Source organism: Plectropomus leopardus, chromosome 3 (genome assembly GCF_026936395.1).
Source record: "Plectropomus leopardus strain MGB_pleo_1.0 chromosome 3, ASM2693639v1, whole genome shotgun sequence".
Taxonomy (NCBI): domain Eukaryota; kingdom Metazoa; phylum Chordata; class Actinopteri; order Perciformes; family Serranidae; genus Plectropomus; species Plectropomus leopardus.
Window position 1 is genome coordinate 24,117,139 of NC_142178.1, and position 14,362 is coordinate 24,131,500.

Below are 14,362 nucleotides of genomic sequence, written 5' to 3' on the forward strand. Positions count from 1 at the left end.
GGGGTAAGAGCAGTAATGTCACTGCAGCAAATATTTTAGGACATTTTAGCAGCAAATCTAAAACCTGTAGTTATGAGCTTGTCAGTGGAAACAGAACTAAACTTTTAGAATATGAAATAATCAGTGAAGTTACGCTGCTTCTTGTGCATAAATGCACACACTACCTCCCTTAATGCAGCTCTGCTCTGATCTCTGCTATGTTCACATTTTACGTTCAAACATTCTGTTTGTACGAGCCTTGACCTCTCCTGACATTTTTCTTGTTTTTGTTTGTCTGGATTTTATGCAGTTTTTAAATGGTGTGCAAGTAAACTAAACTTCATGTTGTATTAAAATATGTCAATGAATGTTATTGGAACAAAATGGACATATACTACATATACTGAGATATCACTGCCTTGACAATAAATCTTGCTTGTCGTCCTCACTGATCTTGCCAGCAAGCTTTTCATTCTCAACAGCTGACTTCATGTTAAAGGCATACGACTCCAGGCCGTTCGTAGCAGACACCTTTTATATGATTTTATTTACTGATATTGTGTATTTAAATTGTTTGTTTTATCTTTTTTATGTGTAATCAGGTCTCCCTTGAAAATGAGATCTCGATCTCAATGGGACCTTCCTGATTAAATAAAGGTTTATACATGTAAAACAAGGCAAAGTCCTCTTATAAGATGAGTCACTTTTACTGACAAAAAAGGAGCAGTTTGATGATGAATGGTTTGATGATGATGAATTAATGGTGCATGTAAACATTGCATGTTTTTTCTCCACCTCCCTCCAGATCTGCCGAAGGTTAAATGGCATCAGGTTTACCAGCTGTAAAAGTGCCAAAGACCGGACATCCATGTCTGTCACATTAGAGCAGTGTGCCCTCCTACGTGATGAACACCAGCTCAGCAAGGATTTCTTCATCCGTGCACTGGACTGTATGCGAAGGTAAGACACTGATTAAAGAAAGTATAAAACTATTGGGTGCAGGTTAATTTACCAACTAACCCCAAACATGCTGTATTTAGAAAGTCGGTTATCCAACATAACGCAAAGAAAGTTCTTTGATTTAGTATTATGAAGCTGTGCAGATATTTGGGTTTTATTTCCTCAGAAAAAAATATTTCAGCAACAATAGCAGTGGGTTCTCCAAATAATTTAAAAAAAAATAGTTTCGCAACTCATATTTCCAGAGACTGTGGTCTGGTTACTCTGGGAAATCCACCCCAGCCTTTTTAATTTCAATTACTTTCTACAAAATAAATATTTCCAATGAAAGAATTTGACAAAAGGTATTTTGTGACCAAACACTTCTTGGGAGGTCCCCTAAGAATTACAAAACTGCAAGGGATTTATTTCTGTTTGCAAATGCACCACCAATAAAAATGCTGTGACATACTTAAAGCGACCAAAGCCTTGACATCACTGCTGGTCCATCTGTTCGTCTTGTCATCCATTTTTTGTAACAAGCTGTCGTTTATGTTTTTAAACATGGTTGGTGCCGGAGCTGCAGTAGCTTTGTTTAACCAATCATCATACACTTTTGTCACTCATGGCTCCTATTGTGCTGGGAGAGAACCGACTATGAAATGGGAGCTTAAAAAATTCCTTCAAATTGGTGTTCTAAGAAGTACAATGGTTCCTAGTTCTTGCAGTATGATCACAATAAAAAGGTGGGGGAGGGGTTCTTAGAACTATGAAAAACTTCTTCCTGCCTAAAAGTGCCTTATGAGATCTGTGGATTACCAGAGAAACCAGGATATTGTTTATGGAAAGACACGATGTTGGGTTTTTCAGACCATTTTTAATGAGCACAGATAAAATACCATTTACTTCCACTCTACTGAGTTGTCAGTGGAGTTTTCAGCGAGGATCTTTCAAAATCTTATTTTGTAAAACTAAAACTATCTGCATGGCTACATACTACAGGAGGCAAATGCTACAAATATGAGTGATCCAACCCTTTAGCCAGTATTTCTAAAGATTTAGCAGTTGTATTTTGTAATCCTTAAACAGATGTTATTACAAACGTCTGCTTAAAGTAATAACCTGCATCCACAATAAATGTTTGATTTCATCAAAAGTGGCATCCATTGCACACATGAAGGACATTTTGTCCACACTTTCTCCTGCCATGCTATCATCGCTCGATGTGCCAGTATGAACATCATCATACATTCCCTCCACCATCACCACCTTCCCCTCACACATTCAAAGGCAGCCATGCATGTTCCCATCAGTGCTGCAGGGACACTGCTGCCTTTAATGTTTGTGTGTGCCAGCAGGGTAAACATCTACATCTGCATCTGTCTAAATCTGATAAGTTCTGACTTAAGAACTTTTTTTTAAGGGAAGTGCACATCTGAAATGCCTGTGGTAATGACCTGTACAGGCTGGTGGCAGCTGTGTTAGATGAATAAGAGGACGTGACATTACATAACCAAAGGCGCATAAAACAACCGACCACAACTCAACATACCCTACAACTAACGAGGGTCATAAATTGGTCTAAAATAGGTGAGGTAATAGAATACGGTTACGATAATCTTAAATCAGTTATATAATAATGTTTTTTATAAAGTAAGGTAACAAGTTTATACAATATATAGATCCAACCGATGTCATGGACATTTGCTGAGTGATGTAAGACATCAAGTACACAAACAAGTACAACATCCAGTCACTCTATACACAAACAAACAAAATTCACTGTAGGCCAGCTTCTTCAAACACAAAGCCAAGAAATAAAATAATCCAAATCCCAGAAAAAAATGTATCCTTTTACCACCTACTGTCATGCCTGTGGGGCATAAACACCATGTTGAACCTTTATTTAAGTTACACGTATATGGTATACTGAATGTATCAATAGACATGTCTCCACTCAAAATTGTGTTTTCCTTATGTTTGTGTCCCTTAAAATGTCTGATCCTGTCTATACTGACATGTGTCTGTGCAACGTTTTCATATTCCTCTAATATTCCTCAATGAGGAGGGAAAAGACAAAGAGAAAATGTGCTTTTGGCCCCTTTTTTACTTTTTATTTGGGAAAGCCACGTCAAACAAAATATTAATCATAGCAGATATTTTTTACATACTTTAAAATGTATCTAGAGGCAGACTTTAACACTGACATATCTCCAGGGTGTTGGGTTTAATAGGGACTAGACGGACTAGAAACATTCAACTCAATAAATGAGTATTCACCAAAACCAAATGATTGATACCAGAGTAACTACTTGTGATAGAAAAAAACCATTTAAATCACTGATTTATAAACATCTTTACAGAAAGTTTGCTTTTTAAAAAAAGATCACACACTACTACACACACTAACATGTGCCAAGTTAATCAGATCTTCTCATATACAGAAATGTGCACAATCAATTTGTAGAATATTGTAGATCCACTCATGCATTGATCTAACCTTCAAAACAGAGGACCCCAGGCAGTTATTGTGTCCAACAGTAGTGATCTTAACACATTTTTCATGGTTTCTGCATCCATGACTTTCACTGAACTATTTTTGTATTATTTGCCAAAACAAAACACGCACAACTGGCATGCATGTAAATAACCCTGGGCACTTATTTGCACGCTAAGTAGAATATAATAGGGATAATCTTACATAAAAATGTTGCTATTAATTTGTGTGTGACAGACTGTTTTTATCACTTTGTGATGTCTGAAGAATTTGAACACATTCCAAACAGCTCACGCAGGGAGTTGAAACAACAGTGCAACAGTAGATCACTGTCTTACTGCAGGAGTTGCATTCAAGCAGGAGCTCAGTGTTTGAAAACAGCACCTACAGTTATACTTCTAAGACCACAGTATAGCTTCATGTTTGTTCTGAAAAAAGTGTGCTTCGGGTTTCCCCAATGGAGTATAGTGATAAATGCATGACGGTGAGGGATCAGTGATGAAGACAGAGTAATACGATAAAAGTCGCATCAGTGCAGTCCAATAATTTGCAGTGGTGTCCTCAAGGCACAATGAAGTGATCTCCTTTGACTTTGTGCGTTGTCTTTCTCCTCTGACACCAGCACACTCATTGAAAACTGTGACTATTTTAAAACACTGTACACAAGTCTATTTTGTTCTAAATCGACTAAGCCTGTGGGTCTAATTAAACCTCCATGCTTATATTGATTAGATTTTATAAGAAGAGAAGAAGAATTTAACATTAATTTAGTGTTGATCTGAGATGAGGTTGGAGAAGATAATCAGAGGAAGTTAAGTGCAAGCTGAAGGTTTAATTTCTACATTGGCAGGGCACAAATGAAACATGGAGTTTGCTTTTGCTGGTCCTCTGCCAGAAAAATTTAAGCATCAAACATTTAATTTCCTTATTTTTCTGAACTAATTTGGGCCTTTTCTGCATGAAGTTATGGTGTAAATGTCATAATTTTGTCAAAATAAAAGTCCTCTCCTATTTCATATTTTATTGGGTGGTACACATGCACATTCTAAATACCGAGAGGGACATGTCCCTGCGTCCCCCCTGAAATCCACACCTATGTAGTGTAGGTGACCCTTTTACTGAAATTATCATGGATTTAATAGGTGCTGATTTAAAGCATAATGCTTTAGATTTGTAAAACATTTCAACAGCTATCTGAGCAGCCAAAAACACAGTCAGTGATTTTGTCATGAGTCGTCTATCGGGTCCATCGTGTCACACTGTCTGGTTGACAGTGCTAGCGCTTTCTAATGTTTGCTTTCCCCTTAGCTGGTGAGTGAGTGATGTTTATACTGCAAAAGAATGACAGTGAGGTGAGGTTAAAAAAAAAAGCAACTGCACAAACGTGACAAAAGAAGGAAGCTAATTTGCTTTTTGTTTTGAGTGAAAATAAGGGCATCTTTTATATTGCTGATAAGACAGGCTGAACCAGTTGACTCGATTGGTATACTGCAGCTACGTTTGTTCACCCAACTGTGATACAAACAACAGCATTTTAACAGCTTTGTTTTACTGCACGTGACATTACTGTACAACAAATACATATTTATTGCATGCAGAAACTTCTAGTCTGTCTGCTCCTATTGTCAGTCTAGTCATCAGGTATTTGGGTCGACAGTATATGCTTTTATAAATGCTGTTTCTATCACTCCAGTCTATGAACAACTAAAAACCTTAAGGCATGTGCTTGTCTGTCTTTTCCTAGTTTGATTATTCACAAAGATCTGACAAAGTATAACGAGTTTCTTACATGCCCTCTGCACAATGAAGTGAAATGCAATTCAAAAGGAAATCAACTGTTATGTTTCGCAAAAAAAAACCTTTTTAACAACCTGTAAACACGATTCTTCCGCTTGAGACTGACGTGAATGCGTATCAGCAAGATCAGAAATAATGAAAACAAATAAAACTTTCACTATAAAATGTGTCTCAAACTGCATGCCTCCTCTCTCCATCCTCTGCCAACCACTCATTTCATTTTGTGGCTTTACATGCAGCTTTTCATGAGCTTCTTTGTCACACCTCTGCTCCGTCCATCACCGCCTGCTTGTCTGTGGCCTGTAGTCTGCACTAAGTCTCTTTGTCTAAGTGGGCCTTCTGGTGCCAGCCTGAATGGCCTCTCAAGTGATTACTCTGCGCTACAAGTCCCATTTAGACAGCATCTAGACTTTATTAACACCTTGGTGTTTTGATCTGTCTCTGTTCGTTCTGTTTCACTCTGATGGGCGCCCCTTCAGTCGGCTGACCCAGGGAGACATTGGGCAGTGGGAGGACCCTGAGGCTGGTGCCGTGACAGAGAACAAACCAGCGTCACGACACTTTTACCCCATTGCCCTGCTGCTCGTTAGCTCGCACTTACTGGTCGTGTGGCTCATTTTAAGTCTTGTTTTTCTGCTTGCAAAATATCAATAAATTGCTTACAATGCCATCTCTACTCACTCCTTTTTTTCTGGGTTTGCTGGTTATTCTTTTATGAGTGTTGGTCGTGTGGTTTGATCAGCTTTTTTAAGAGTAATTAGCACTTGTGGTGTAATATCGATTGCAAACTGTGGGGTGTTAATCCCTCAGCAGCAGTGGAGGATTGGGGAAAATTGATTTTAGTCAGATGGTATTAAGTAAAATAAGCAGCAATTAAACGTTTTCTCTTTCCAGATTTAATATCTTATCTAACAAAAACAAACTTTCCTAAGACTAATGTTGACACTTTTTTTCTGACTGCTTGAGTACTGTCTGTAGACCAACTAACGATAGACTATTTTTTGCAAAACTCATATAACATTACCGTACATCTTTAGTGGCCACTCTCATCTTCTACTACTACTACTTCTTCTCCCTCTTCTTTTGGGTAATGGCGCATGACAAGTGGCATTTAACACCCTCTCTGTGGGCATGGGGGTAACTTTATGTAGGATTTATCAAACATTTATTATATCTCAGTTGAGGAAAACGTCAAGACCATTATCCTTATTGTATAACTCCCAGGCTCAAGTTAAATGGATAAGCCAGGCATTAAACTATGGCTTTCTATTTGTCAGCTACAACAACAACATTGTTCGATATTGTCACACTTTCCTGTGTCTCCCTGCCACAAACACATTTTTTCCTACTTCAGTAATTTCCTAAAACTGCTGGGCACTGCAGTCTTTGCAAATATTTCTCAAAGAAGAATAAATAGTGCACTTGTTGGAGATAATTTTCAGCTGTGGATTAATACTCATTTGACCCGCTGGTGAGGTATTCACGGCAGCAGGATTATGTACAGTAATGTGGAATTTATTCAAAATAAACCATAATGCTCACATTCAGTATAGTGCCTCTAATGGCCTTACTGCAAGTCAACAAAAACAACCAATCAGAGCCGAGATGTCAATCATGTCAATCACTGCTCGTGAACCATGGTCAAACTGTCAAAGGATAAGGCTGATCAGATATGAATCAATATTCTGTTACTGCATTGCCTGTTTCTCACTCAAATATTGTTAGAAACACGTTTTAGTGTACTGTTCCCCTGTAAAATTAGAAATAGAAACTGCAGTAACAGAATCTTAATACATTTGATCAGTAATCTTGATAGTGACAGTCTGACCACAGTTTACAAGCAGTGACTGACACGACTGACAACTGTGTAAGAGACCCTTCTGCTCTGATTGACTGTTTTTTGTCAAACTGTCTCATGTACATCTGTGTGGATGTAGTAACAGTTTCAGCAGTAATGAAAAGAAGCTACCTTTATAAAAGTTACTCACTGTATCTTTAAGCTGCAGAGCATTGAGCTCTTTCTCTCTGCCACTGTGAACATTTCCTCTAACACCTGCAGCTACATGTTGAGAATCCTGTTTTGATTAATTTGCTTTTGTGTCAGCACATGGACCGTAAAAGTCATGCATAGTGCAGCTAAACACTGTGCAGCTCATGCTCTGACCCTGAGAGAGAAGATTCTTGGCTCACTGACCTTGACTAGAGGAAAGAAATATTGTACTGCTTCTACTTTGGTTAGGTCTTTCTTTTTTCACACACTAATCAGACAACAAATACATGTTCTCACTCATCTGTTGGAATATCTGGCAGTGCAGATAGTTTCAGTTTCACTCAGAAGTTATGAGCACTGAGACTTTCACTTCATCCACCAAATGTTTTTGAGGGTGAAATCAAGAATTCAGGAAGTTTTATTGTCAATATGCAAGCATAACGAAATTGGAAATGTGTTATCCTCAAACAGTGCATACAAGAAGGACTTTACACATATTTTCATATAGAATAAGGTAGGAATGTAGGAGTTAAGGAATATTCAACGATGAAATCTCACCAATATCAGTAAAAAATATAAGCAATATTAAAATATATATATATATATATATTTGAAAAAAGTGCATCTTTGACATTTGTTTTACAGCTTTACATTCAGATTCTGATGTAGCCAGCTCAATTTATCCCAGAATCGCAATTCAGTTTCACAGTCTACACAGACCATACACAAACTCATAGACAGAAATAAGCAGCAATCAGCAGTCGTATGTCAGAGAGATCAAAACATGAGCAAAAGATGCACACTGGCACCTCGTGTGGTCCCTTTCATACTGACTCACACGAGTAACAGGCAAAGAAGAAAAAAATCACATAATGATGATAGTAAATATAAATAAAACATTCTAATGCACTGCACATTACTTGACTACATTCATTAAATTTATGGGCTTGCGAGCCATGTGAAAAAGAACAGACAAAATAATAAACCTACTATGTGGTTACAAAATAAAACAGTCATTTAAAATGACTGCTGTCAACATTTAGCAGCCTAATAGCAGAAGAAATAAAGGACTCAGAGTGGCGATATATAAAGAAATAACATTTATTAAGTGGATAGCAGCATGTCTCTCCAGAAACAGTGCCAGTTAAGAAAAGGCTACTGCACAGTAGCACCTAATGATTTGAGTGAACTGATCCTTTAAGGAGCTCTTCGAGGCACACAGAAGGTCTGTTTTGTTTTGATCAAGTTCCAAATTGGCAAAAACATCACAGGCCATTGAAATTGAATGGTATCCCAGATTCAGATGCCGCCGCTTTTCAATGTTTAACACTGTGCTCTTTTACAAGCTGTTGTAATGCTTTAACACAGCAGTGTAATACATCAAACACCAGCGTGGCCCCACCGCAAAAACCACACCTGTAAAGCTTGTGATGTTAATTATTTGTTAAGGACATGTCACACATGAACTGAAGTGTCCATATGTCATAGCTGTGATGGAGATTTTGTAAGTATTGGGACAGCAGTTTTTCAAACAGAAGGACAAAGGTTCACTTCCTTATTTAAGAGCACATCAGTTTCACTACATCCTGGAGGTCAACTTTCTGTTTCCCGTTTCTGGGAAAGTAACCATCTGGCTCTTGCTCCACACCAAATTATGCTTTCAAACAGAAACATAATCTTTGATTTATGTGTGAAGCATTAGCAGACACGAGTTTTTTGGGTTTATTTTCCCAAAGGAGAACATTTTAAAATGTAAAATGATGTGATGCTTTTTCTCTCACAGTTCTCTGAAGCATTAAAAGGTTTTACTTGAACATGTTAAAATATTACAGTTTATGTTGGCTAACTAAAGATTTTTTTATAGGGAAAAACATATTGTTAGTGAAAATAGGATTAGAGAAGAAGTCAGTCTTTAGCTTTGGCATTGACGGGTGCTTAAAACAAATTAAGTATTAAATATTTTGCACCATGGCCCCTGAAAACTCTGGATTCTGTTTCGCTGGAAAGTTTAACGAAAACAATTATGACATAGGTTTCAGTTCTAATCGAGAGACCATGAGAAATCTGATCTTAACTACATGCCTGTAAAGTTACCTGACTGAATTTGCACAGTTGTGATGTTCTTGCGTTGACAGAAATCTGTTCACTGACAGACCGAACAACCTCAGAAGAATCACGCAAGTTTCATTTCAAATGTCTGAATCTGGACGTCCAAATCAACTAACAAAAAAGGAAGGAAGGAAAAACGGCTAAAACTGAACAGAGAATGAAAAGGTGTGAAGACAGTAAAGTAGTTTCATAATTTGTCCGTGTGTAAGAGGGAGAGTGAGAGCGAAACATGATCTCTGCTGGAAAGACAGTTTTCACGATATTGTGTAGCAGATCTCTCCGCTCTTGTGGGTTTAGTGAGGTCACAGTTTGAGTGTTTATTTCTCTCCTGGTTTCAAAACTTGTCAGGACTTTAAAACTCCTGTATGGATTTCCTAGGATAGCAAAGGCATTACCCGCCTACTTAACTTAACGCCTCATTGTACCAGAGGCAATACGAAGCAGCCGAGCAGCCTTGTGTGTTAGCTAGCTAACTATGTTTCATGATGATTAAAACAGAAAAGTGTGATTGTAATTGGTTGTATGTATTAGTAAGGACCATTATTTTTTTTAATTTTTCTACAATGGCATTTTGTTGGTGAGTTTCCAAGGCACTGTAGAAGCAGGACAATATCCTTCAAGTTTATCATTGTAATGCACTGTAAACAGATAGATAGATAGATAGATAGATAGATAGTTAGATAGATAGATAGATAGATAGATAGATAGATAGATAGATAGATAGATAGATAGATAGATAGATAGATAGATAGATAGATAGTTAGATAGATAGTTAGATAGATAGATAGATAGATAGATAGATAGATAGATAGATATCTAAGATGACTGAATTAGAGAAGACAGGTTGAATCATTGCAAAACTGATTTCTCAAATTCAGTCAACTTAAAATTAATTATTGGTCACCCGTTACAGTCATGGAATAATCAGCGTGTTGGGTATAATCCTTTAATGTTGCACATTTTAAAAATAACACCGAGTTGCCTACAAATATGTTTTAAAGGACTCTCCAGCAAATCAGACACAGCTAGATTGTTAGGAATTAGCATCTGTGCCATAAATCGTACCAAATATTGGAAAAAAAAACAATCTCACCTCAAGGCCCATTCAGCAACAAATAAAACTTAAATATAATCAGTAAAAAAGTGGAATTGACATTTGAACCACAAATTGTGAACAAGATAGTTACTGCAAAAGCTGCAGTAATATGTCTCATTTATACCACACCAGCGAGATAGCCATGAAATGTCACATGAAGTGTGTGATTGTTATTAACCTTTCTATTCAAATGTGTCATGCATTTATTTTCCATTATTATTTTTTTTTATTATTATTATTATCTTTTTGTTTGTATTTCAGCTTACTAAACAACCACATACTTAATACAATAAAAAAACAGATTAACATTTTATGAAGTCATCTTGTGTTTTTGTATTTTGTGTCTCTCATTACAAACATAATTTAAAAACTCATTCATGATTTGTTTTTCCCCCTTTATTTTCTCCCCTCATTCTTCTTCACTCTCTTTATTTGATCACCAGAGAAGGATGTCGGATTGAGAATGTTCAAAAAAATATTAGGTCCAGGAAATATGCCTTCAACATGTTGCAGCTGATGGCCTTTCCCAAGTGCTACCGACCACCGGAGGGGACTTACGGCAAAGTTGACTCCTGAGGACGAAACCCATGTACTGTAAAACCAGTCGATGTGTGCTACCCAAGCAGTAACTATAAAAGCTTGCAAATAATCTTTAAAATTTAAAAATGTTTTATTCTCCGCAATAAATAAAAATATGCTGGATTTTATATTTTAGTGATAGTTGTTCAGTTTTTGGTCACTCTGTTAGTGTTGTGTGTGTGAGGGATTATGTATTCATCAGCTGCCAGGCTGGATTTGCTAAACAAGTTTTTTTTTAAATTGATGCACTTTTCATTATTGCCTTGTTTATTTTTCGTAGCCTAAGCAGAGATGAACCGTGTCACTGTCTGGGAAAACCAGTTTGAGATTGTCTCTGTGCGTGTGGCTGTACAGTGTGTTGATCTTTTTTAAGACTTCAAGCAGTGCATTTGTTTGAAGAATTAAGTGTGTGTGTGTGTGTGTGTGAGAGAGAGAGAGAGAGAGAGAAAATTAGAGAGAATATAGTATTAATTCAAAGGTCCTCTTACCAGCTTTGTATGAGGTATTTTAAAGGTGAAAATAGAAATTAGCTTAATTCACTGATTGATTCAGTTAAAACCTTTAGAAAAGGGCTTGTTTTTGGACCTTTGGTTGAGACTATTTTTTGTTAAAGGAACACTCCACCCACATAATAATCGATTGGGTATCAATAAGTGCCATTTTAACTTGAATTCTGGCGTGCCTTTACAAAAAATTGCTAACATATCGATTTATTGATTAATTAGGGACCACATTTAACAACAATAAAACTATATCAAAACATCCGTTTACACACTCTCACACACCTTGCAGTATAATCCAGAAACCCCTTTTCACCAAAATAAGCATCTGTTTTCAGGTTTTGTATACTAAAAAAAAAATACAAATAAAAATTTGAAAAAGAAATACCACTAAAAATAAGCTACACACTCATTTGCCATGCCCATTGAACTTTGCAGCAGAAGAGTATAATTTGAGTAAGTTGTTCATTTTTACTTTTATTTTTGGACTTTCTCAGACCATAGAATTAACATGTACACATTTTTTAAAAATTCTGAGACGGGTGGTATTTTTCAGTGCATCTCACTGGTAGAGGGACTAAAATTAGCGCGTTCATTGGGGTTATGTATTTTAATCACTGCAGATCAGAGCCAGAGCCAACAAATACCCGTGACTCCTGCACGCCATTTGAGTCATTTGATCTAGGTGTGAATGCTGTTTGTAACTTTTCCCATTACGTATCAAGGCCAGATGTAAGTGAGTGTTAGTGCAGTTTGAAAGGGGTTCAGGTCTCATTTATCCAGTCGTATGCTCCATACTTTCCAAGCACATGCATTTTTACACACAAAAACAACAAAAAAAACTTTATTGGGGTCTGGCTATTGTTCAATAAAACAATTTGTTCCTTAATGCATGCCAGAAAAACAAAGTTTTCTTCAGAAATTGAAGGTAACACAACGACCTGACTAATTCATATACAAATGGTCATTCAGGTGGTGAAGTATTCCTTTGAATATACTGTTCCCAAGGTCAAGAGAAAACTTCCATGCTTCAGTGATTATTGTGGTATAAATACTGCTCTCTACCATGACTTGGAAACAAACTGTTTATTCCATGTTTGAATGTACTGAGTTTTAAATGACAAATGTGCAACGTTCAGAGGTGAAACTGTCATACTCTACAGAAGTTCATCCGTTCAGGAGGTTTTCCTACAGTTCTTACCAGTATTTGATCTGTAAATTTGATGGCATCTATGTTCACGTCCAAATTTGTCCTGTGGTCTTTTTGACTATTGCAGATGTATTTTCATTAATATGTAATAATATGCCAGTATTTCAAAGCATATGTTGAATCCTGTTATCTAGCTCATCCCACTGTCTTAACAGTTGCATTTGGGTTTTTTCGATAATTTTTTAATATCTCAAGGTACAGCCCAGTGAAACCACATAAAGTACAGAGGGGAAGTTAGAACAGGATGAGGATATTGGACCATCATTTCTGAATACTATATATCATATTCAATTATTTATTTTTGTATTTTAAAACACTTTTATATTCCAGGGTTTGATGCTTTTGAATTAAAATGCATGTTTGAAATGTATTTGTTGTGTTATAATGTACATTGGGCATTTAAATTGTCTATTTGAAATTAAATAAAATATTGAATTGATGTGGCTATTTGTGATTGTATGGTGGTGACTGTGTAATGTTTTGCGTACTTTTGCATTCAATTTCACAGGCACTCGCCTAATTTAAGAAGTAAATAACTATAATATAATATAACATATATAATCCATGTGTTGCCTCAAAACATTACCAATTTGCAAGATATATTCAAGTAAAGCACCAAAGAGATGGAAAGATTTTCAGTGTGTGTACAGATAAAATGATTTTTTTTATATATATTGAATTAAACATCTTACATCTCAAACACCATACTTAATAAATGAATACTCCACCTTAAATTCATATGAGATTTGAATACTTACATCCCGAAAAGTTTGTTGTGTGCTCCCTCAACAGGACCCAGAATCATGGAGAAAATATGTTTAAAAAAAACTAAAAAAACACTCCTGAAGCATCATTTATTCTGCTGACTTCCATCTGTTTACTCAGTATGTTGATACATTCCTCCCTTAACCTATGAATCACCCTCTCTTCTGGCAGAGCTACGAGTTACTGAAACTCCTGAGAAAGTGTATTAAGCAGTGCTGCAGGAAAAAAGGGAATGGCTGGTAAGTACTGAAAACAATCCTAGAAAACACAGATGGATTTTGCTGCAGGAGTTGTTCAGATTTGATCTTTGCCTTTAAGATGATCAGATCACATTACAGTCAGCATACTGTCGATCTGATGGGCAGGATGTACGGTAAGAGAGTTTATCTGCAGTTTAATTTGGTCATTTACATAATAATAAGTCATTATTTTAGAAGCAGTGAGAAATCAAAGCAAGTTTTTACATTATTAGATTTGAACTGTTCCCTTTAGATTTATAAAATTAAAATCAAAGAAACAAGTAAAACTAAATATATGTGTACAAAACAAATAAACATTAATTGACACAATAGTGTATATAACCTGGTTTTATATTTGGTAATAATCTTATTTTAAAATATATGTTTATGCTGCCATGCTGTCAGTAGCTGTGGCTGGAGGCATAACGTTTTCTGGTTGTCTGTAGGTCTGTAAGTCTGAAAGTCAGTCCGTCACATTTGATTATATTTTGGTGGCCAAACATCCATTTGGACTGCAAGAACTGATTTGAATTTGGTGGTCAAAAGTTGAAAGTCAAGGCCACTGTGACTTAAAGAGAAAAACGTAACTCATGAATTCATACAGTATTATGTCAAAATTTCATACTGATGTCTAATAGGATATAATGATGAAGTGATGACAC

The 14,362-nt window shown here is 36.4% G+C and overlaps 1 protein-coding gene across 8 annotated transcripts in view; it reads left to right on the forward strand.

The window, feature by feature from the left end:
• The window catches only part of inpp4b (inositol polyphosphate-4-phosphatase type II B), a 170,936-nt gene extending 157,801 nt beyond the window's left edge, over positions 1 to 13,135 (forward strand). For 7 of the 8 annotated variants that reach the window (XM_042484477.2, XM_088075917.1, XM_088075916.1 and 4 more), the window contains 2 exons: positions 785 to 939; positions 5,692 to 10,720. In XM_042484477.2, the coding sequence (XP_042340411.1) occupies positions 785 to 939; positions 5,692 to 5,866 (330 nt within the window). In that variant the 3' untranslated portion in view covers positions 5,867 to 10,720. Of the gene's footprint in view, positions 1 to 784; positions 940 to 5,691; positions 10,721 to 10,850 lie in introns of those variants that run through there. The other variant, XM_088075915.1, reaches the window with a different exon arrangement.
• Positions 13,136 to 14,362: the final 1,227 nt, after the last annotated feature.